Source organism: Orbicella franksi, chromosome 4, assembly GCF_964199315.1.
Source record: "Orbicella franksi chromosome 4, jaOrbFran1.1, whole genome shotgun sequence".
NCBI lineage: Eukaryota > Metazoa > Cnidaria > Anthozoa > Scleractinia > Merulinidae > Orbicella > Orbicella franksi.
In genome coordinates, this window is record NC_138148.1 from 13,201,162 (window position 1) to 13,226,109 (window position 24,948).

The 24,948-nt window shown below is 40.4% G+C and overlaps 2 protein-coding genes and 1 pseudogene across 4 annotated transcripts; 2 read left to right on the top strand and 1 right to left on the bottom strand.

The window, feature by feature from the left end:
• Window positions 1-1,018: 1,018 nt before the first annotated feature.
• Window positions 1,019-7,100, bottom strand: LOC145483412 (tauropine dehydrogenase-like). Of its 2 annotated transcripts, XM_081461918.1 has the most exons (6): window positions 7,013-7,100; window positions 5,789-6,911; window positions 5,177-5,430; window positions 3,508-4,032; window positions 2,656-2,958; window positions 1,019-2,233 (listed from the first exon to the last, which is right to left on the bottom strand). In XM_081461918.1, the coding sequence occupies exons 3-6, from the start codon at window positions 5,420-5,422 to the stop codon at window positions 1,856-1,858; spliced, it is 1,452 nt and encodes a 483-aa protein (XP_081318044.1). In that variant the 5' UTR covers window positions 5,423-5,430; window positions 5,789-6,911; window positions 7,013-7,100; the 3' UTR covers window positions 1,019-1,855. The 2 variants fall into 2 exon arrangements, with proteins under 2 accessions (XP_081318044.1, XP_081318043.1); XM_081461917.1 differs by lacking the exons at window positions 5,789-6,911; window positions 7,013-7,100 and having other exon boundaries at window positions 5,177-5,461.
• Window positions 7,101-7,378: 278 nt separating this feature from the next.
• On the top strand, window positions 7,379-9,817 carry LOC145483413 (interferon alpha-inducible protein 27-like protein 1). Its single transcript, XM_081461920.1, has 2 exons — window positions 7,379-7,452; window positions 8,844-9,817. Exons 1-2 carry the CDS (start codon window positions 7,386-7,388, stop codon window positions 9,191-9,193), a joined length of 417 nt encoding a protein of 138 aa, XP_081318046.1. The 5' UTR covers window positions 7,379-7,385; the 3' UTR covers window positions 9,194-9,817.
• Window positions 9,818-19,347: 9,530 nt separating this feature from the next.
• Window positions 19,348-24,056, top strand: LOC145483414 (uncharacterized; annotated as a pseudogene). The gene is made up of 2 exons (XR_014048918.1): window positions 19,348-19,629; window positions 20,884-24,056. The product of XR_014048918.1 is annotated as an uncharacterized LOC145483414 (transcript).
• Window positions 24,057-24,948: the final 892 nt, after the last annotated feature.

Here is a 24,948-nt window from a genome sequence, read left to right on the forward strand (position 1 = left end):
GTGAGAGCGCGGTTCTTGTCTAGATCAAATTGCTCTGAGAAACTGGTGAGCAGAACAATAGCAGCAAGCTATTGAGGTGAGTTTCTGGCAGTCTTTTAGCATCTTTTAACAATATGTGGTCCGATCCGTTCGCAAGCGAGAAGCAGACGGAAGTAAGTGTGCAACATTTCTGTAAATCTTTTTAATATGATGACCAACAAGAATATGTAGTGGTGATTTCTAACAGTATCAGTGTGGAAATGGTGTTGATCTGGAATTAGTCTCGTATCTGTTGGGAAAAACAAATTAATTTTATTTAGACGAGCCAGGTTAGCCTTTGGACATCGAAAGTGGGGGGCGTGACTGTCGATGTACAGGTAGCTGCCACTGCCGAAGACCCTGTTCCCTATGGCATTTCCTATCTTAACTTGTTCAGTACCTACTAGACATAAAGGCAAAATTTATACCTTCGGTAAATTGCAGATCACTTATTAAACAAACTGACAATTACCAGCAAGCTTAGCTTACTTAGAATCAAATTACGACGCACGCTATTTAGATTGTCATAATAATAGCCCTCACTAGAAATAACGGTTACACGAATTTCGACAGACGGGAAATCCTTGTTTCAAAAAAGGTTAAGTTTGAGGTCCTTTTTACTTGACCTCTTAATTTTTAATAGCTAAAGCTATGCAAATTAATTTTCGCGTATTTGAAGAACTTGTTTTCTTTGATTTCCGGATTCCGGATTCCGGACTCCGGACTCCGGACTCCGTTTTCCTGGTTTTAGGGTCGCCGCCCGCTTAACGGTTTTATTCATTCCGACAAGAAGCTCGTGCGCTTTCTCTAAGTTTAGCTCGTTTAAGACAAACGAGTGACACACAACTTACACGTATTCTCGCGTTACGGACACTGGCAATCTGCCTACAGTAGAATTTCATGATTCACAGACTTCCACGTTTTCCATGATTATGTTGCCGCAGTTAAAACGGCAAGAGAATATTCATGAATTTTAGTGTAAGAAATTTGACTATATGGGTACAATGTTGTGGTTCTTTATTTCTAATTTAAGTCACAGTCCTAAATTAAAAATTTTAAAGGAAAAACTGAACGTTATAACATGACGTTTCGGCGTCATCTTGTCGCCATTATTAAATGCAGATTAAAGTCGTTTAGTTCAGTTACATACCAACTTAGGCGCTAAAGAAGAAAAGTATAAGGAACACAGTGAGCTAATAAAACATTTCTGCCAAAACACACAAGCGAACTCTATTCTATATGTTACACAGATTCCTGCAACTGAACTTTTTCTAGCGTGGAGTCACGGACTCGTCCCCAGACACTTTTTGCTAGAAAATACTGTTAGAATAACGTTTCATGATTAACGTGGGAAGGAAATTAGGACGGGAGACTTCTTTACCCCATTCAGTGCTGCATCCCGCACGTCTCAGTTTTCTTCGTTATAGCTGACTGCTGGGGACGATACGGCACCCCAAGGCTGGTCCTAAATGGCTGACAAACGCAAGCTCCCAGGCAACTATTATGACCTTCCGTGATCGAGTAGTTTACATACATCTACCGCGCAACCTTTCAGCTTATGGATAAACTACTCACTGACACAACCTAGTGGGCAGCCATTGGTAATTTAGTCTATTTAATCGCTGACCAGCCCCATCAATCGTCGGAATGTATTGCTGATTTTGAAGAACTATAGCTAAAGAGTTTACCATAATTAAAAACTGCCAGTTTATGAGACGTCCTAATTTTTCCGTTATGGAAAAAACTTTCGCAGTAAAAAAGAACAGTTACAGTCTATATATATTACGTAGTTATGTAATGTTTTCCTTTTCTTCATATACAGACGTATCGGAAGGTTTCACAAGATGGATTCCAGAGTAGTGAATCCATATCTCTGCGGTGCTCTGGATGAAGCGATATCTTTGCCTTGAAACTTTGAGTTCACGAGATATTCTTTGCCCATTTTCTCCTGACACCATATAAGCACCTTGTCAATATTCGGCGTTTCAACTTTAACAATCTCTGCAATACCCTTGATGACAGCCAAACCATAAGGGATATCCTCCGTCGTGTAACGGTACGCGAAATTCGGCATGAACTTGCCGTCTTCGGTTGCCTTGACCGGATGTTTTAGCCCTTCGTAGGCAGCGTTGCTCCGTATTGCAGTGTAAAAGTTGGTCTTGTCGGTGATATCTTCAGGATAGCAGCGCATGTACCACTGATACAAGTGGACAACCTATAACAACAAGGCGTCTTTCAGTATTACACAAGGTCTAGATGATTCTACATACAAATTGAAACTAAATGATCAGTTTCCAAAGGCATTAAAATAGAAGTCACGAAGACTGCCCAAGCAAAACACTGAAGCACAAGGATTCTTCTGCCTTGATCGAACAACTTAGGCATATAACAAAATACAATGCAAGGCGCTGTTTTTTCCTATGGAGGCTGGCGCCTTCTCCTTTTCTAAGACAAAACCCTGCAGGCTGCAAGTACAACTGTAGCTAGCTGATCGCTTCAGGTTTGGCAAATAGGTACTGACCAATCCGAGGGACTTTATCTACCCTCTAAGCTAAAAACTTAACATCATTCCTGATCTCACTAACACAGCTAAACAGGAAGCCACTCAGTTCATTTGCTACTTCATGTTCAACTTACACCAGACATGTCAACTCCGGACTTCTTCTCAATAGCCTTGGCAACGTCTAGTACCTCATCTGAAATAGTGGACGTAAGTTTGGCAGTTGACTCACTCACACCATGATAGAACAGAGGAGCCTCATCAACTGTGTTACCGTCCCACCCCTCCCACTGACCGTACACTATTGACGTGTGCAGGTAGGCGTTAACGCTCATCAACTGAACGCCTAGTAGGTGACCAGAGACGATCAGTTTAGGGAGGGGTCCAAGGAGATATTGCAGTGTAGAGACTGGATCTTTCTTAGATGGCACATCTCCTTTCTGCAAGAAAAAGTTGCTCTTCAGGCAGTTTTTCAGGCGGACGGCCCCAGGCAAAATTATGTGACACTGCGCAACTAAACAACCTGGTACAGTACAGCAAGCCACTGTATCAACTCATACAAAACAACCGTAATTATAGATTCTTAACTCAGAACAAGAGTACATGCCAAGTCAAAGCAATAAAGTAAGTCTACTGACCAGTTTCACACGTGAAACAGAAAGCTGTAAAACTCCCCTAGGTAGCAGATCGCACAGGTTACCCCCCTGAACTGACCACAGTAATTGTAGCACCGCCAAAGTGAAAATTCCTATGACTAGTTATCCATGGAGAATGCCACTATAGGTAGAACAGACGTGCCTTAAGAAACAACAAACGGATCTCCCCTGAACATCAGGCCACCGCAAGTGATCCGTTTAACATACCTGAATTGCTTTATTTCATCCATTATATATTACGTTTACTATTCAAAGGTTGTTTCTAAAATGATGTAATATTCCTAAACCTTGGGAACAGGTCCTGTAGAATGTTGCGTCAGTTTCTTATTTTACCTTCATGGCTCCTTGCAGGGTTTCCTTGGTGCCAAGAACCTCGCATTTAACACCAAACTCAGTGGTGCGGCATGCCCATGGTAGCGACTCAAAATTCATGATCGTGCATTGCTCCGCTGTTTCGCCTAGCACGTGACGAATCTGGAAGTCAAGGCCTGGTTCCCCTGGTAGGCCGACTAATATTGTGCCTGGTTTTATGTAAGGCTTTAAGGTATCAAGGAAAACTTGATGGGCAAATGCTGGCAGGACAAAGACCACAATATCAACATCTCGCATGGCCTCCTCTGGGTTTTTTGTTACCAGTGTAGGTTTGGACAAAATGGAAGTTGGCTCCTTTCCCTTCCGATGCAGGATAACTTCCAGGTCTGTCTTCTGCATTGCAGCACTCCAACGTTCTGCTTCATCTTGATACAAACTAAGCACTCGAACTTCAGTTCCTTTCAAAGATGAGGCAATACCGGCAAATGCGTGCGCTCCATTACCACTTCCACAAATCAACAGCTTAATGGTGTCTGAACTCATTTCCTGGTAAAAGAAAAGTTTACCTATTGTGAATTCTGAAAATTCTGAGCTGAGAATTTGTCAACATCTTGACTGATAGCTGACAAATGGCATATTTTTAACTTGTACCTGAGATCAGAGATCTTCCAAAATTTACTTATAGCTGAGGAAAGGGCTGAAATTTTAATGGATTGCTGAATTATCGCCGAATATTTAACTTGATTCCAGTAACCCCATCTACACCCAAGAAAACCTGATTATTAGGCAGCAATACACCCCTGGGGTGTTTTGTTTTCTTTTTCCTGTTTTGATGGGAATAAGGCGTAGTGTTTGACCTGAAGATTAATAGTACACAGTCTGTGTTATGTTTTACGGCGTTATTGCAATAATTGAGGCTCTCATATCTTTAAGTGCCGTGTAATTAGGGAGTACTTTACATGTGAAATTGCTTTAATCGATTCACTCCTTTGATTTGAAACTTTAAATCAGATGGAAAAAAGTTCAGTATATTGTACCAACCTATGTGAATAAACTCAGCTATTTAGATCTGGTTTGTCTAAAAAAAATTTAATTAAGTAAACATCTTACGCCGATCAGTGTAACAATACATCACTCGTTAATTCCAAACCACGCGTGTGCAGTCTTTTTCAGATCGACGAACGCACGCAAGCTCATTATGATGCATAATTAGAAGTGTACCCGTCTTCTAAGTGTAAAGACGGTCAAATTCAGTGATACTGGAGATGGGATAAGCGAGGACTGACTTAACTGGATACCAAATTCGGACAAATGGTTCGAGAGTCGGACAAAGACATAAGGGAATTTTTCTGCCCTGAGACGAATAGCTGCTAACTCTAGTGCTAATAGCTAGTCATTTGTCTGGAGGAAATTAACGCACATAAATGCTCACAATAATTCATTATTGGCATGTAAAATATTGCAGTTCTCAATTCAGTTATTGTACTATCGCGTTAAATAATATTAGGAACCTTTACTTTAAAGACGACCAGCAACAGAAAACAAGCGAAAGCCGAAATTGCACAATGTCGACGTACGAGCAGTCGATCGGAACGAAGACGTCTTCGGGAAAGACTTTGGACACAGACTCGGTTTAATTAACTGTCTGTAACTAACACCTCGAATTTCCTGAACACCTAGTCTTACTTACCATAGAAAAAGCACGGTACCGGTTACAAAGGCTGCTACTGGGACGGTCCAATGAGTTATTATTTCGACTCGCTCGGTGGATAGGAGTGAATAAATTTGATAACGTCACGCTATACTGAGTATACTCCCTACAAAACGTGACGTCGTTGTCCCGGACTCGTGTAAACAACCCAGAGCAGTGCGTGCGAAGAAGCACGCTTACTTGGTTAAGTCTGTTTCCTTTGAAGTAATTCAGCTTCCATCGCATATTTAACCCTGTAAAAAGATATTTCAGAGCAAGTAACATTGTCCAAAAGGTTTGCCTCAAAAATGGTAAAAATGGGCGTAAGAAGCTGGGATTTCATGATTTTGCTACTGGATTTCGTCAGAAATCAAGCGGTCCGGTCTCTCAGAAGACAATATAACTTCCCTCTATTACATTACAATGCCTGATTCCTATTCCACCCGTGTCAAGGTAGTTTCTCAATGCGCTTAAGGTATCTGTGAACACTCGAGAAACTAATTTAATTTAATCTTCTGTGAACACCCAAGAAACTAATTTATAAACCTAAAAATTAAACTACTATTCAAGTGTAAAATGAAAAAGAAAACTTCAAACAACATTCGAACTCACCCTCTGTCACGCTCAGTTGTATTTGATAGTACGTCAACAAAGAATCATCATGGCTGGGTGTCACATTTCACACGCGATTTAGAGTTAAGAAACGGTATGTAGCTACTTTTTAATTCTACTCCTGTCAAACTCGCTGACCCAGTGAAATTTTAAGAAACAAGTGGCTACACAGTAGAGTTTGAAAGAAAGGTAATATGTTACGTGAATTTAAATAAACATACTCAACACTTGCTATTGATTCTCGTCAACCAACCAGAACGTCAACTGAATATTTATTCCCCGAGTAATTCCTTATGTACATTAGAACAGGATATCTTCTCATAACGTACGTTATGAAAATATAACTTAGGAATGAAACTAATGTACTTACCAAGGGCAATTGACTCGCTAAAGATCCCAAGGGGGGAGGGGTGTGTGCGTTAACTCGACATCAGTCTAGTCGTTATTGGGGTATGGAGACTGACACCATTTAGGATGGGTGGGGAACAAGTTGCCTCAAAATCATGGCAGAGCCGCTTGACGATGTAAGGGGAAACCGAGTTCTTTTGTATCGCTGTACTTAAAACAACTTGTCTTGTTCTTGTGACAGCAAACCCTGCTCATAAATGTTTCTGAAATTTTCGGTCAATTCAAGCTCAATCCTCGTCTCCTGCATGATTGTGACGCAGTGTAGCGCTAGCCCCCTAGCGCCACCCTCAAATGTTACACTAGCTAAAAAACTCTGATGCCGACTCACATAGAGTATATTCCTTCCTGTTTGGTTTCACATCACATTGATTATTGGACAGGTGAAATGTTATTTTAAGCAGTGAGGTTTGTGTTCTCTTTTTGTTTTCTTTTTATTACTTGGTGTATAGGGCCTCTCATTACTCGGACGGATGTTGCCACAAAATGCTGCTGCGTTATTTCAGCTGGTTTGATTTACTTTTGCCAGTTTAAGTTAGTCTGGATGGGGTTGCTGGCAAACTCAGTTATCAGTTACACATTCGGCGATCTCTCTGCTCAGTTAAATTTTCAGCCTCAACTGTCACTAAATTGTGATTGCCATGGTTACATGTCATGACTACAGTATAACTCGGAAAGGAATGGTTTGCATTTGGTCGAGACGTCTTTCCAATATAGCCTAGTGTAGTGTATTGAGCCAGCGGTTGACATTATGAGCATGCGCACTTATGCGCATTCTGTTCCATGTGCTTCGATCGAAACAAACCAAATACATGACACCTAGAATATCACTTCTGTCATCAAAACTTCCAATTTATGATTGTATTTTCTTTTTGTGTTCGTGTTGTTCGCCGATTTATCCATATCCGGGAACAGTTTATGATCACCAGTTTGTATGTCCGCTTTGAGCATGTTTACATCGAATAACAGTAGCATCAGCACTATAAATAGTTCTTCCGCGAAGCCAAAACGAAACAACATTAAAAGGGGTAAACCCCATTCCGGCTTTCAGTTTGGTGTATTGTTCTACTTATCACATCCAATCAAAGCGCTCCACGTTCACATTCGTACTCTCTATTGATCGTTGCACTGAGAGAAATAATCCGTGAAGCTAGCAAAGGGACGCTTTGGACTGAGGCCCTCGGATTTTACGATGAATTGGAGCTTAACTGTCTGCGCTGTTTTGATTCTAAGTTCCTCGTGGCCAGCTTGTGCAAAAGGTAAGTGGAATAAGTAAAGTAAACGTCAATGGCAGGGGTGTTTACTGTTGAAATTTCAACTGTAACAGCTGTGGTTTAGGGTGAGAGTGTCATACGGATCTCTTATGGGTTTGAACTCTCTAAAGTGATTGCTGCGAACGACTGACACAAATTAATGGTGTTTGCTTTTGGAGAGGAACACAACGGCGAAGGAAATATGCCGCTTAAGCAACCGGCTAGCCTGTGCAGTGCAAAACGAACGTCGTTCAAATATATGTGTTTTCACCAGACTATAAGAAATTTATCTTTTGTAGAAGGAAGCCGTAGACAACTTTGAAAACCTCGATGGACTCCATCAATGGCCTGATTATATCATCTCGCAATCTATGAAAAATAGCGTATGCCTTTTCTGGATCGTAGCAGTGAAAACACAGTTGTGCATCAATTGAAACACTTCCGGTTTGAGCTCACGATCCGATTTCTGAGATTTATCTTTACTGACAGAATACTGTTTACCGGTTTACAAGAAAAGTATAATCATAGTTTTATTATTTAGCATTGCCAGATAAGTTTCCTTGGTTTTAATGGTTGACTGAGGACCTTTATTCCTTCTGCTAAGCTGCTTTGCAGAGTGATAATTGCTTTTCAAATTCACCAGTGTTTCGTTCGAAGTGCGAGGAAGTAAAGCTTGTAATGGCTTTGCTAGCAGCGCGTAGAATGTCAAGGATTGGAGCGATTGGCTTTCGCACTTCAAAGAAGAGAGTTCAGAGTTTTTCAAGCAAGCGCGATTTGAAATTCACTTCGCGGTTTGAACAGAGCATTGATTTTTCCTAGAAAATCACCTAAAAATAGACCCTGACAATCTTCAGAGCCCAGTCTTCTAGCATTCAGTGACGAGCGGCGAAAAATCCAATCCTAGGTCGGCCCATAAGCACAATACAAATAACTAGGCCCTTCTTTTGCTATCCATCTCAAAGCATTTTGGTGGAGAGATCGTTTATTATAAGCTTGATTTCAGTTCAAGGGCACTATCTGCACCACATGTACCATTGAGAGTACAAAATCACTCTTATTCGCCCGTTTATCTATCAGTTACTTGAGCTTTACGCCATTAATTATTCTTGAAGTCATGAAATGTCTCCAATAAATTAAAGAGAATAGATTTTTGTTAATTGGCGACTCGTAGCTATCCTCCAGAACTACAATGTTCAATTTATTTATACGCACATTCTTTCAGATCCATCGCAAAGATTGTTCTGTGTACCAGATAACAAACAATTCATTTATTACATGCACTATTTGTAGAACGCCGGACTCCGGCATCTGGCACATTAACTAACTCAGTTAAAATACATGTACGGCGACTTGTGTTTATCATTTTCTAACTGCGATGTTACCTTCCCCGGCATCAGATGAGAGTACTGATGAGGGGAGCCAGTGGTGTTGGAAAGAATACACAGCCGCTGCCCTAGTCGGGGGTACTACAGTGGTAGTCGCTGCCCCTTTCGTCCTTACCGCGGTAGGATTCACCACTGGAGGAGTTGCCGCAGGCTCCATTGCTGCAGGCATCCAGTCTGTGGTGTATGGAGGTACTGTAGCCTCAACAAGTGTGTTTGCTGGGCTTCAGAGCGCAGGAGCTGCCGGTTTAGGATCGACTGCAGCAGGTGCTCTTTTCGCAGGTGGTGCAGCAATCTCTACTTGGATCAAGAACAAGATAGCTCCGTGTAACGATGGACCAAAATGTTCATCAGACAAACAATAATTAACATCGCAATAGAGAGTTTTCTCGTAAGGAGAGACTAGTGACGCTTATTTCATGGAGCTGTTAGTGAATGGTCCTTGCAGAATTTACTTCCTTGTCAACGCTTATGTTATCATGTTATGCTATATTCAGCTTGTTCGCCTTTTAACAGTTAGAATTCTAAGAACATTTTTGTTCTAATAAAACATATATTCTTGATTGTAGTGTTGTGAGTTTTATGTTTTATGGCGAATCTGCAGACTATAGTGTAGCCAGTCGGTCTGTATATCTGTATACATGTAAATGGGTTGTATATAAGGAACAAGTAAGGTGTGTTTTGTTGTTATCGGGTAAAAGGCGTGGAAGGAATTAAACACCAACCATCCAATAAAATAATGTTTTAAAAGTTATTCATTGATTCATTAAGTTTGCTGATCGTGGAATTTCTTTAAAATGTTACTGGATTTCGGATTTCATGGACAACCAAAGGTTCACAGATTTGTTGCCTGTTTTCAACCTTGCTAATGGCGGCTCTGAAACAGAAGAGTTATTATCATTGCTCATTATTAGTTAACTGTAAGCCTCTGCAGTAGTTTCTCTGCACCAGTTTCTCAAGACATTACGCTCGCCATGCAACTGAGAAGTTCAGCGCTTTGCAAATTGGGATTTAAGCAATAATAAATATACCGAATCGTAACAAACAACATCCCAATGGCCTAGTTTGTTGTAAAAATCTTCTCTATATTGACTCCCATGCTCGAGCCAGCTCTCCCGCTTTTTTATTGCAAACGGAATTCGTCGGAAATCTGAATTCGTTTATAGGCTATGGATCGATGGAGCAGCATATTGGAGAATTAAAATACTGCACCGCAAATGTACCGCAAATGATCCCAGGACCGGAACTAATTCCACCGCAAAACGTTCGGAATGGCGTGGACTCCATGAAAAGTATATGGATGGATACATATTTTCTTAATTATCCTAGGGTGAAGAAAAGAAAAGTACCTCAGGCATAAAAGCAGCAATAAAAAACGCTTAGCATACTGCGCAAAATACTAAATTAACATGTTTCAGTTTTCAGTTTTTTATTATTGCACACTATTTACAGAAAAACAACTTAACATAAGATGGTTTACAATGATATAGGAAAAATAAATGCGGGTATAAATTAACAAGAAGAAACAATATTTAATTGTGTACAGTGACCAAAGTAGCCAATGAGCTTTCGAGTTGGTCACTGTCATGCAGATATAAGTTGGCTTTGGCCGCATGCTAAGTTAATTGTAGAAAGACATGTGTCGACTGCATAAGTCTTCCGTTTAGGAAACGAACTGCAAAAAGAAACATGAATCTTAGAAGATGCCTCTGCCATCTAATTACACTTCTTATACTTGCGTCCCGGAGAGCCACGGGCTCCCACGAAAGTCCCTAAGATTTCTTCGTGCTAGTTACCGTTGTAAAAATGTAGTCAATCCACTTGGGATTCTCAGTTGTCTCCAAATTTGAGGATATAGTGAGCATCCTGTGTTATCATACATCTCAGTCCTGGACGCAATAAAGTAATTCAGGGAAGGATCTGGCTAAACTACAAATTTCAAACACAGGATTTCGTGACGTTGTATATCATTTCTAAAGTTGTGAAATTTGCGTTCAAATCGTTCATACTGCACATTTTTTTTGCGTTTCACATAGTAACTGTTGTATCAAAATATTGTATTATTACTGTGAAACTCAGAAAACCGTGAATGCCAGAAATATTCAAGGATTATTATTGTGTAGCAAGGAAAAAGCCAATTAAGCGTGGGAAGACTAAACCGTAAACACCAGTGGTAACAGGCCAAGTTCGATATATCAATATTCTAACATGGCTCCGAGACTTTCAGGACAAACTTCTAAGTTTGGTGTTGTTTTCTTTGTATCTAAGTCTCTTTTGGAAATTGAAAGACAAAGGAAACTGAAAAAATTTGCAATTTTGACCCGAAATCCTCGGTTCGACGTTAGAATATTGATATATCGAACGTGGCCTGTTGGTTGTGGTTTGGAGGTCTTCTCGCGTGTGCTGAACTTTATTGCGATTGGTTCAGTACCAAATTAACCTTTTGGGGTCATATCTAAATGCTCACGGTTTTCTGAGTTTCACAATAATGAAGAAAGCGATTGCATAAATTTCAAATCCACTGTCCAAATTCCTGAGTCCTCACATTTCCAAATTTTGTGGCGAGGCGACCATTTCCGGTCTGGGAACATTTATGGTACAATCTGGGGATCATTTCCGGTCCTGGGTTCATTTCGGTCCGGTACAATCCACCGTAGGAAAATAGATGGCGGCTGTACATTTTCCCACAATACCTGGCGAACCTAACACAGCCTATATGGCACAATGAAAGCTAATTATTCTTTACAATATTTGTTCCTGTACCAAGGATATTGTGCAGCCTAGGGTTGAAGATTTTGTAACTTTTCTGTACGTTTTTATGAGCGTTGTTAACGCTTTCTTGCGCTAAGAACTATGAGTAAATGTACCAGCCGCCATCTTTTTTCCTATGGAGGATTTGGGGATCATTTGCGGGCCTGTACATATCGACGAAAAAGTTCCTTTTTGGTTCGATTTTCGTAAACTGCTGGTTTACATGTATCTCCCTGTCTTCTTGATAGAGTGCTTCGATGCATGGTCGGATTTCAAAACATTAAACATGCCAAATGTGGTCTTTCATTATATTTAAGACGGTTTTCTATAAATTGTTTAGAATAATAAGGAAATTGTTATGGATAGAAAAGTTGCTTTCCGAAAAACCTTCACTCGGGGAATCTTAAAAATTGGATCAGAGCTTGCTCATTATCTGGCACAGGGAAGAGAGGATAAAGGGTAAGTGGTTTATTTTCCACGTATGCTTTTTTTACAAGGTAAACCCTCTTAAGTTATATTTAGACATGGCACCCTGTTCGTAGGCGGAAAATGTTACCACTCGCTTTTTGAATATTCTCGTAGAGGATGAAAATGTGCAACGCCACCTAGGCTGTCCACATGAACGAATTTATTAACCCTCCTTAGATTTCCGAGCCTGGGAGTGTTCTAAACATAACTTCAGAGGGAGTGGATTAGAATTAAGGCTTCTAGGGGAATTAAACTCTCTTACCCTTTACCCTCTCTCACAATACAAGTAAATATCTCAAGCTTCTTACCATGTTCACAGTCCCTTTAGTACGGTAGTTCGGATTGATTGGCATGCTATAACGATCGAATGAATGCGTGAATGAAGCATGAATTTGCAGAGATTTCTTTGCCTTTAAAACACATACAGTTTTGATCATATGGGAGGCGTGGAGGCCTCATGGTTAGTGCGCTTCTCTCCGGATGAGCGGTCCGGGTTCGAGCCCTGACCGGGGACACTGTGTTGTGTTCTTGGGCAAGACACTTCACTCTCACAGTGACTCTCTCCAACCAGGTGTATAAATGAGAACCGGCGAACTTTATGCTGGGGTAAACCTGCGATGGACTAGCATCCCATCCAGGGGGGAGTAGAAATAGTCCTAGTCGCTTCATCCTACAGCCAAACCGGGATAAGCTTCGGCCTGATGGGCCACTTGGCTCGCAGACTTGACAATAAACTTTATCATCCATTACCAGGTTAAGTAGGTAACTCAGGTAACTCGGCCTCAGTTTGCTCTCACAGTAAGATTTAGTCTTTACATAGTGACGGTTTTGTGAGTTTCACTTTCTTCACCCACGTCTTCAAGTTACTTTTATTCAAACATATATAGTCTTTTGAAATATATGCCGCCCAAATCTTGACAACGCAAATCGATAAATTGATGATATTTCACTTCTTGGGCTCAGAATATATAGTTAAAAACTTCTCTTTTAAAACATGTATGGTGATTCTGTTGCCGGTTTTGTCAATCAGAAACGCTGTAAGTTCTACGAAAACCAGGGTTGCTGCCGAAATTTCTCGTGTTGATAAATCTGCCCCGTGACGAAGAACGGGAAGCAAAAATACCCAACATTTTTTTAAAGATGATGTTGTTATTTCAAACCATCCTCCCATCACATCATTGGTGAATGATCAATTAATTAATCGATTTAGATTGTTCAACTTTGAGATGAGGAGAGTAAAAAACTAATTGCAACAACTGATTTCACCTGGTACCGGATTCATTTTCTCTAGCAGTACCAAGAAAGAAAACAGCAATATACCTCAAACAAATTTATTTTAAGAATCCAGTTGCTTTCGACGCTGTTAATTGCGAAACCAGATGAAAAAGTTACGATGACTCATAAAGTTTTTTTGATTCATGTAAGACAAAGATCCTTTTTTGTAATGTAAGCATAAATTAGCTTGCTCGGCTGCCTGGCTGTCCAAGTTGTGCCACTGAGGAAACAGCAACTGCTCAGTTCAATTACACAATCTTTAAGCCACTGTTTGAGAAGCTGGAATTTTGTTTCCAATAGAATTTGAAAATCTTTGATGACACCATCTACATGTATGATGTCCAGATAAAACAGATACACATAATGCTGAGGAGTCTTTCGCTTTGTTCATGTAAATTCTAGCATATCAACTACGGTAATTATATTTAGATAGGGTTTACCTGTGTGATCACGCCAGTGCAAACGATCCACAAGGAACTGAGTGTTCTTGAAGAGAACGGGATCCCGATTCAGGAAATAAGAATGCAAATTGCAAGCATTGTCGTGCACAATCGGGTGGGAGATTCATTGCAAAGCATCACATTGAACCAATATGTTATACCTAAGGGAGAAGAGAAAGGAGACAAAATAGAAATTGTTCAGAAGAACATGTAACCAAAAAAATGCATAGAAAATGGTTTGGAAAAGAAAAGCATATCACAGACTGCCATTACCACATATAGTATTGAGGGGATTATTGCCCAGATAGGAACTGTTCAACAGTTCCATAACCACAAGAAAGAGGCATATTTAGACGAGATAAACTAAGAATAAAGCCAGGATCCGAGCCAGGATCCGAGCTAGGATCCGAGTTAGGATTTGAGCCAGGATCCGAGACAGGATTCGAGCCAGGATCCGAGCCAGGATTCGAGCCAGGATCCGAGCTAAGATCCGAGTTAGGATTTGAGCCAGGATCCGAGCTAGGATTTGAGCCAGGATCCGAGCTAGGATCCGACCCTTGAGTTTTTCCTACCATTTTGATCACGTTACAGAACCCAACATAGAGAACCGGCGTGTTCGCTACTGACTTGCAAGTAGAATCAAAAGTCAATTTTGACACAGGGAGCAGGCACACTGTCGAATGTGTAGAGCCGGCGAGTGTGTATATATTTTTTATTTACTAGTAAATGAAAAATAGCTTCAGGCAAGAGAAAATCTTCGTTTGAATGAAAAACTATTTTACGTGAACATCCAAGTACACTGAAAGTTTTTTGATAACTTAGTAGATTTACTAGTCAATTTCTTTTTAATAATACTAATACATTTCATTTTGGCGACGCCCAAGTATATTTCTTCCAGAAAACTTGACTTGCCACAGGGATTCTAATAGCTGGATTTGTTCATTAAAAATGCTGGCGAGGGCTTCGATCGTTTTTGCTGTAGGAATATATAAGGCTCCTTTTTGCGTATAGTTTCTATAGCTTTGATACATTGATGTCGAGTTTGATTTTATACAGTGCAAAAAATGTAGAAATTTTAAGAAATAAACAGGGCGTTTTCGTGCCGAACACGGCTATATTTAGTCGTGGAAAGAAATTTGATCGGGGCAGATTTTGATCACTTGCTAGGTAACCACTGCACGTAACGCAATCAACAAAACAACGCTATAATTTGTTATTTTTGGCAAGCTTTGTCCACACACTTGATTATACCCATGTACCTAAACCTTACTCCTTGTTTACAAATCGTTTAAATCAAAAATTTAGTCGGTGGATGGTTTGCCGGCTGTCTCTTGTCCGTGGGGCAAAGTTACTTACCCGAGAGTAAAATGTACTTGTCCCAGACAAGCGGACGGGGCCTTCTTTGAGCCCTGTACTTGCTATCAAACTTTCTGGAATATAAGTTCAAATGTTCAAATTTTCAGATTTCAGTATATGTGTAATGTATGTGGCAAAACACTAGCACAAACTCCAGAATATAACACTTCCTACGCGTTACTCTGCATGACTTGTGATGAGACAAAAGAGGTAACGCAAACAAAGAAACCAGGTCACGTGACATGTCGTAGGAAGCTCATCCTAACTGATCCTGCTCTAATCTTAGCTGAAATCTTGGCTCGAGTTCCAGCTCGAATCCTGGCTCGGATCCTGGCTCGGATCCTGGCTCGGATCCTGGCTCGGATCCTGGCTCGGATCCTGGCTCGGATCCTGGCTCGGATCCTGGTTCGGATCCTGGCTCGAAGTTTAGGTATCCTCTATTTAGACATGCTATAGTCTATTAACAAACAGTTTTCTTCTCATTAGAATTAATTCAGATTCTAAAACTGTCAACCAATAGATGAATACTGGCATTTCCGACTGTGAAAATGAATAAAATTGCTCCAAAGATTTCACGAGGTAAATTACGTCTTACCATGTTGACAATGTAGCAGGGAAATCCCAGGAAGAAGCGATGGATGTCTACAACCCTTTTTCGTACAAATGTCTAGGCAGATGGCATCAAAGAAATAATCACCACGACTTCTCACAATTGGCAATGCAGGGAAGTATTTAAGATCGTGAGCCTGGCTTGTATTTGGTGACCCACAATCTGCCAAGGAATTAACCCAAAAGGTGCCTTCGCTTTATGCAACAGGTCACTAATGAGGGTGCACAAGACATCCGGCATCTGATCTCCCTCGATGATACTTATAATGTCAAACAATAATGGAGAGCTTTGTTGAAGGAGTAGAATGTCATGAGAAAACTGTTGGACTGGTTCATTGTTAAAAAGTGTCTGATACAGTTCCTTTAAAGAGTCCAACTGAAGGAGAAGTGCACATACAGGGGAAGATTTGCCTAATGCAGTAAAGAGGGCAGATATAGGTGGTGGAAAAGATACATAGAAAGATATACACCAACTAAGAAACATATCCAAAGCAGGAGCACAACGCTGAAGTTCATTGTGCAAAGAAACCATTGTGGTCTCCGAGACTCCACTGACTTCATGCCCCACTTGATCCACCATCTCTTGAATACTGTACGTTTCTCGGAAAGGTAAATCCGATCACGATGCCTAAGTATATAGTCAAAAAAACAGATTATAGATCAGATCACAAAGCAACTCCATACCATCCCATAAACTGTGAGAAATTCAAATTAATCTCAAATTGGGCTTCGAGACAACGTTCTGGAAATTTAAGTATGGTACACCATATTTGTGCCTGCTGGTATCTTATGGTTGGATAAAAATTCGATCATGTCATCTTATTACTTATAATCATTGTGAACTGATCCAATTTCCTTTAGTTGTCAAACGGTCTTTCCATTACCCGCTTTCTGTGCTACATGCATATGCTTCAGGAGTACCCGACGGAGCCGCTCGACAGAAAACCCGCTCGACAGACTGCAATTACGCTGGCTGGGAAATATTAGCATTAGATCATTTACTGGCTGGGATTTTCTTTCAGCGTCTGGCTTGCTAAAAACTTATTTAAAACACTGTCCCTAGCTGGAAATACGTGACTTGTTTGTTTTTTCTGGCTGTGACTTTTTCGAAAAAGCAATCAATCCCGTCCTGGGACGTAAAAAACGCGAGACGATAAACCACAAGCGGTCGTACTTACTCCCAGCGCCACGCGCTGCAAAAAAAATGCAAATCAACGCGCGCGTGATGCCATGCCCGAAAATGATGGCTCCATTGTCAGATTGTTGCGGTTTATCTTTTTCATCAACCAGAAAAAACTGCATAACACCAGCAGCTGTCATTTTCAGTGACGTAATAACACTAGTATCTCGAATGGCCGAATCCGTTAAAAAAGTTCTTTTCAATGGAACACGGCCGATCTCCAGGATCTCCGCTCGTTTGTCGTTCCAAAGGCCTGAAGAAGCCGTCACTTCAGAAAACCGCTTCTGGCGCTATTGTGCTGCAAGCAGTCAGCAGTTATAAATAAACAGTGGAAAGCAACTTAAAGGTTGGTAAATTCATTCCTATAATTCTCTTGCTTGCACACGGGGCAGTGATGGTACATTGTACTGGAATCAGTGACACTGTTCGCTGTCTGTTTTGCATTAATTCTTTCATGTATAGACAACTAAATTTAAAAAGGTATCGGAGGCATAAGAACCTAGACTCTAAGGTATTCATTTACATTCCTATTTTGCAGTCATTCTGAGTTATTTCGAGGGCTCCGCTGGTAAAGGAAAGAAACGAGATCTGCCAAATCTGAGATCTGCTGTGAAAGAGACTTGGCGCAGACAAACAAAGCAGCTGTATAAAGGGTAGGCATAATGTTCTGTTTATATGCGCTAGTCGTCTGCATCGGTGGTCAACTTTTCTCTCTTGATGCTAAAGTAATCAAGTAAGTAAGTAAGTAAGTAAGTAAGTAAGTAAGTAAAGTGAAAGTAAAGTAAAGTGATCTCATTGTACCATACACTCATCGTTTCGTTCATAGCATTTTTGGGTTACTATAAATCTGCAAATTTGCTTAATCGAAAATTTCCCGAAAGTTGCCGGAAGACGAAAGACAATGGTTTGCCCTCTTTTTCAGTCTTATTGGGTACATTAAATGTCTTAATCGTGGTTCAGTACTAGCATAACGAGTTAATGTTTGTCCTCTAGAAAACAAGGGACTATCGCGCGTTGCTCACCGGAAATGGCCTTCGGGTGAATTAATTCCAAACTGTTCGCTGTCTCTTTGAGAGAAATGCTTTTGGTGAACTCATTCCACACTATTCGCTGTCTCTTTGAGAGAAATGCTTTTATTTTGAGACCCTAAACTTATTAATGTATCGGCGATTCAAGATTGCCGGGAGTTAATTTACATTTGCAGTCATTCTGAGTCATTTCAAAGGCTGGAGAGAAAAAAGAAAAGAGACTAAGGGAAGACATCAGCCCGATCTAAGTTCCGCTGAGAAAAGGACTTACCAAAGGGACAAAGCAGCTGGATAAAGGGTAGGCATATTTGTTTATATGCCTTAGCTCGGACTGCATTGTTGGACATACAACTATCCTCTCTGATGCTAAGATAAAGGGACCATTGTATCATACAATAAACGCCTCGCTCATAGCACTTTTGTTTTGCTTTAAATCAGTGCAACTTTGCAAATTTGCCGGACGGCGAGGGTCAATTGTTTGCCCCCTTTTTCAGTCTTATTGGGTACATTGAATGCAAGGGACTATCGCGCGTTGCTCTCCGGAAATTGTAGTTGAATCATGCAATGTATTTTATTGGCATAATTGTTAAAATTGTCTATGTTATTATAATCTTTGACAGTTAAAAGAACTCAAGATTTTACCTTCTTAAACTTTCTTTCAGTTTGTAGTTGAAAAGGAAACAACTTTCGTCTTTCTGTGCGGCTTGACATGTTACTGCTCGGTGGTTGACACACTCTCATTGGTTTATCGCACTCTGCGGACGTTGACTTGTTTAAAAAAATTATCTTTTTGTGGACAACTCCTTAAAACTCTTCAAGAATTTTTTTTCGTAAAATCGGCCCTTACAGGTCTACAGGAACCTTAATTCCTTAATAAGGTAAGCTTTTGCTTTTATCATAAGTCTTTCCAATCTAGTCGAGAATCACCTCGGTCGTCAAAACTTTCCTTTTGTATTGAATTGTACTTTATTATCCAACTGTAGCGAATACCGTCCAAATAACGGTACAAATATACAGCGATATTGTACAGTTATTTGTACAGTAGCAAACCTGTTTGCCGGACAGGTCGGCGCGCGCACGCAAAACTGTCACACTCTACCTCTTCCACCAATAAATTTATTGACTACAGCAATTAGATAATAAATCTCTTATTGGATGTTGTGGTGTGTAGTATCGCTTTATCTTTTTACTCGTTGTTTGTATTTTGACTCGCCCTACGGGCTCGTCAAAATACGCCACAACTCGTAAAAATGTACAGCGATACTACACACCAAAACATCTAATAAGATATAGGTCTTTTTTATTTGTGTTTGTGACGGTCATTTTAACCACATCTGAACAGCATGTGTCCACCAGTTTCTTTGTCTGCTCTGAACATATTTACATAAATATTAATGAATATTATCACTACTATAAAATGTTTTGCCGATAAAGCCAAAACAATACAGTTTCATTTCTGCTGAAACGAAGCAAAAATGTCAAAGGGGTACCCTCATCCAGACTTTCAGTTTCCTCTATTGTTCTAATACACCCAATCAAAGCTCGCCACGTTCCAATTACATAACAGAAACGTAGTCCCTCGCAATCGGTGAACTGAGAGAAATAATTAGCAAGCAAAGCGAAAACCCTCAAGATGAACTGCATATTTATTTTTTGTATTGTTTTGCTTTTCGCCTCGCAGGCCTGTGCAAATGGTAAGTGGAATAAGTAACGTAACGTCAATTGCCGGTGAGTTTTCTATTGTCGAAATTTCAACTGTTAACTGAAGTGTTTTAGTGCCGGACAGCTGGGGTTGAAAAGCGGTGTATGACATTTGCAGACTGCAGACTGTAGACAAGGCCGCAGACTGTGGAGTTTTCAGCTAACATGGTACATTCAATTTCCATTACCAAGTACTAACCGTAAACAGGCTAACCTGTGTGCTATTAAGGCTAACCTAAGTCATATTCGGGGTAACTGGGGCGCTATTTATGCCTAAATGTAGTCCGTAGTCTATAATCTTGAGTCAGCAAATCTCATACATCTGTTGAAAAGTAATATTCCACGATGGCTTTCAACTCATTGCAGTAAAGATATTTTCGTGGACATTTAGAAGATTACATTTCATGGAAGATAGTCCACGACAATTTCGTAAACATCGATGATCATGATCAGTGCCCTGAATATAATGTCCAGCAATATATGAACTATATGCCTTCTCTGGATCGTAGCAGTGAAAGAGAGATTTTAACAACACCATTGCGAATCACGCTTCGAGTTATTGAGACAGTTTCGGAGATCCCCTGAGCTTCAGGCATTCATCTTTTCTTTTACTTAAAGAATTTCCTGCTCGATAAGTTTCCTTGGTTTTTATGGTCGACCTTTTAGTACGTCTATTCCTGCTGCCAAACTTTTTGTAAAGTATGCTTTTCAAATTCACCAGTGCTTGTTTGAAATGCGGCGAAATAATTTAGCTTTCATGGCAGAGCGTGAAATATAAGGTATTGCATCGTAGATTTCACTCAGAGCTTTGCGAAGACGAGTGGAACGTTTTGATAAAGCGTGATTTTCATTTTGTGGTTTGAGAAAAGCATTGATTTTTCGTAGAAAATGGTCTAAAAATAGATCCTGACAATCTTGTGCCCAGTCCCCAGCATTCAACGACGAGTGGCTGACAAATTTCGGCTCAAAAGTACGTTACAAATAATTGGACCCTTATTTCATATGTTGGTCAAGAAATGGATTATAATAAGTTTGATTTTAGTTCATGAGCAATAGCTACTGTAAAAGAGCAAAATCACTCTTTCTCCTCAAATGCTGGAGCCTCCAAAGTTATCAAATGATCTTATCAATGTGTCACTCTTAGTGACACATTGGTAAGATCACCTGGCTGTCACGTGAAAAAATTTCGTTAAAATAACTTGACCTTAAAATAGTGTGTAATGTCTTTACAACGTTTCTTTTTTCAGACGAGAGTACAAATGGCGAAGAAAATGATGTATGCGTTAGCTGCTGTAGTTGGATGCACTGTAACCGTAGCTGCGTCTCGATTTGGACTAGCCTGCGTAGGCGCCTGGATAGGGTTCACAGCTGCGGAAGAAGCTGCAAACCCAATCGCTATTTTGGTCCAATGTGTGGTAGATGGAGGCGCTATGACCGCTACAATTATATTTGCAGTGCTACAAAACATTGTATACGTGGCTGGTGGATCAAGCACGAGGGCGGGCTTGGTTGTTTTCATAACTGTTGCCGGATTCGCCTTATGGTTAATGTACCCCAGAGAGTAGCTTATGGAGTTATCACTTCCTTAGCAATGCATATGTGATGCCAGCCAGTTGGCGTATAACCTGTTAGAACTCTAAAAAGAAAGATTCCGTTCAATTTGCATATAATGTTAGGCTTAATTTTGAAAACAGATCAGACGACTCCAGCGTAGCCTATCGGTCGGTAACTTTGTACACATGTATCTTAGGGACCAGCAAGGGTCTATTTGTTTGTTGTTATCCAGTGGAACTCTATGAAGTAATGAACACCAATCATCCAATAAATTTCGACCTTTTTCATGGAAATGATCATTAGCCGTGTATTTTCTCTTTTCGAGTGCCGTCTAATAAGCTGTTCACTGACCTTACTTGCTCGAGCCTTGCTGGGGAATGTTGGCACTCGGTCGCCTCTGTACGGACATCGCTTCACTCTGTCCGTATTGCCACGACCTCTGGCCAATGTTCCCCAGTAAGGCCCCCGCGCTTGGTTAGTAGGTAGTCAATATTGCTTGTAGTCTTTGGGAAACTCCAGGTGATGTCGAATATGCATGGTCCGCAGAAACTCATGAAAATAGCCGATCAAGAGGATAACGCCAATCTCTTTTCCTCCTGACCCATTCCGCTCGATGAGGGTAACGCGAACTTTAGGTTATTCTAGCTTCTTACAACACAGCAACTGTTGAACCCCAGTAATCTGCGACTGCACATCCGTCCTATTCAGAAATATTGAAGTAGGGATCTAACACTTGCTATACCTTGCTAATAGCATATTGACAAACATTGACGCGCAGTGCCCAATGTCAATGCGTAGGGAAAAGTGATTAACTTGCCTAGAAATGCTTGATATATTGATGCATATACAAAAGTCTGAAATCGCTGCTGAGAGGTTGGATAAAGATTGTGGTGTGGTCGAGTTGTCACGCTTAAAAGGAGCGACGCCGATGACGGTATACCGCCAACGCGTTTCTTTGAAAAACCAGACAGACAGACAGACAAACAGGCAGCAGACAGATAGAAAAAAAATGCAGGCAAACAATAGACGGACCGCCTGTTCTCCCCCTCCCCTCCACTACCCCTCACACTAGCTCACAGCACCAAGCTGTCTGTCTGGCTGGCTGGCTGCCTACTATGGGTCAGTACTACGTCCCAGGGTCGTCTCTTGAGGTGACGGTGAAATTAATCGATTTGCTTTTTAAGGAATTAGATTACATAGATCCATACTTTACAAGAACTAACAGTAAATGGAACCTGATGGGGAAACCGCCAGATGTCATTCAAACGATAGAATGACAGAAAGCGCAGCCAACACCTGTAGCAATTGAAGGATAAGCAGGAAGATTTCACAATCACGTGAGGAATCGTTACCAAGATGAAGTCTACACAAACCTCACCAAACGATGCAATTTATGTACGACAGAGAAACACTTTGTGGTAACTAAACCATACTTGGGAACATGGAATGTATAATCTTCTGGTGTGTCCACGTTATAACAGGGAAACTGAGGAGGCGTGCTTTTCAAGTTCGTGGGTTTAATCTTTGGAATGCGATTCCACTCGAAGTACGTAAGAAAGACACCGTTAACGCCTTTAAAACTGCTAATAAAAAATATTTTTTAGCCTGGCTCTCATTACATTCCTCTCAATTTTCTTAAGTTTTTGTAAAACGATGCTCTATTAGGCAGGCATGGTGAATTTATTTGTAAGCCTGTTTGTTTATTATATGACGGGAACGTTTACTACACTGTGATTGGTGGAGAGCACTTTTATTTTCCACTATGGTGCAAATTAATGCAGGCTTGCTCGTAATTTTATCTAACATATAATAAATAAGTAATCGCATGAAACCTCGGGAAATTCAGGATTTACACTACTCGTGATTTTAAAACTACTCTTATTGTAGTAAGGCATGATATTTGTTGTCACTGACCAAAAGGGGCTGATTTGGACGTTTCCGTTAAAAACACTATAACCTTCTTCAGCATAAAAATTATGCGTTAAAAACGGCATCAAGATGTAACTGAGGCCTTTTAAAATGAGTGAGATTCCCCCTAGGGATTGGCTAAAATAGTTTGGATGACTAGAATCTGGATGTGCTCATTAAAAGAATTCTGGTCACACATAGAATGAAACGCTTCTAGAAACAATCTTCGCGACCACTGCGAACAGCGGTCCACTATCTGTACATCATCGACATCAAATTCGTGGCTGTTTTGTGCGCAATTTTGTGCCAACAAAGAGATCTTATCACCCGTAATGACGGCTTTTTTGTGTTCTTCTGTTCTTGTTTTTAAAGCGCGCGAGGTTTGTCCAATGTACACGTTTTCGCAATCTTTGCATTTGATTTTGTAAACAACTCCAGTGCATAGATCTTCGCTAAATTTGTCTTTAGGTCATTTTAAGATTGAACCAACGGTTTTTACGGGCTTATGAGCCACATTGACATGAAACTGACTCACGGTTTTTGCGATTTTCTCCGAAATTCCTTGTATGTACGGTAAAATGACGAAATCCCTACGTTCTTCAGGCTGGCTGGCAGGTATTGTGGTGTTTTGACTCGTTGTCATTTTGTCGAGAAAGGCAGTAGATCCGTCGTTCTCCTCTTCCACGGTGAACTTAACGTTCCGTTGATAGAGTTGAGATGGTTATGGAACTCTCTGAGGTGCGCTCTGGAGAGGCAGACGTGGCTGTCGTCATCGACATACCTGTACCACCACTTAGGAGGATGGGGTGCGGTGTTCAGCGCCTTTTCTTCGATGTAGGATTGCACTCACTGGTGAACACTCATAGGGCAGCCAAATAATTGCTTGTAGAATGCAAGTAAATGTAAGGAAGAGACTTTATTTTATGAGGGTGACAACTAACATTACGGATGAACTTGTGGCCCTCTAAAAAATACAAAGTACAAATAATAAAAACTACATTAGCGATAGATGTTATTTACAATAGAAATAAAAATAAAAATATTCTAGAATTTGATAACTGAACAAATCGATTTAAAACGAAGAACATGCAAACATCTATATATTGTCATTAATTTATGTCAAACGATGCCTTTGTCTTCTCAGAATTTAGCACTATTTTCCATAATTCAGCCTTGAAGGATTTCAAAGACTTCATTGTCATTAGTGATCGAGGCAAATTGTTCCAATCCTTTACAGTTCTTACGGCAAAGGTGCGTCCTCCTCCGAGATGTTTCTGTGAAGGGGGCACAATAAATTTACATTACAGTTTCTCGTGATTCTTGAGTGAGCATCCGAGTTTTTTCTTAAGGACGCGTTTAAATAGCCGGGTAGAGTACCGTTTATCCGTTTATCCGTTTATAGGCCAGTTCACATCGCTTTATTAGACGTAGAGGTTTCGTCACTTTACCGTTATGAAAACTAAACGATTTGGAATTAGTCTTAAAGACTCCTAAATAATTAATAGATTTGATCACAATTTCCTGGCAGTACTCAATAGCCTGCCAAAGTGTAGCTTTGTCAAGTGTAAGTTCGATTTCTAAATGTGATTGTACTTTTAATTTCACATGAAAGCATGAGTTTATCAAGAACAAAATTGTTGCGATGAAAAAAAATTGGGCAGCAAAGGTTTACTCAGCTAAAACTCACGTTTCCTTCGCAGAGGTCTCGTATTCCGTGAAACATTGTTTCTACAGCTGTTTGTTAGAATTGACAGTCTACTTCAACAGCTGTCTTTAAGTCTCAATTTCTCAAGGCTGTTTTCCTATGTAAAAAGTTGTTTAGAATGCATTTACATAAGAACCTCGAGGAA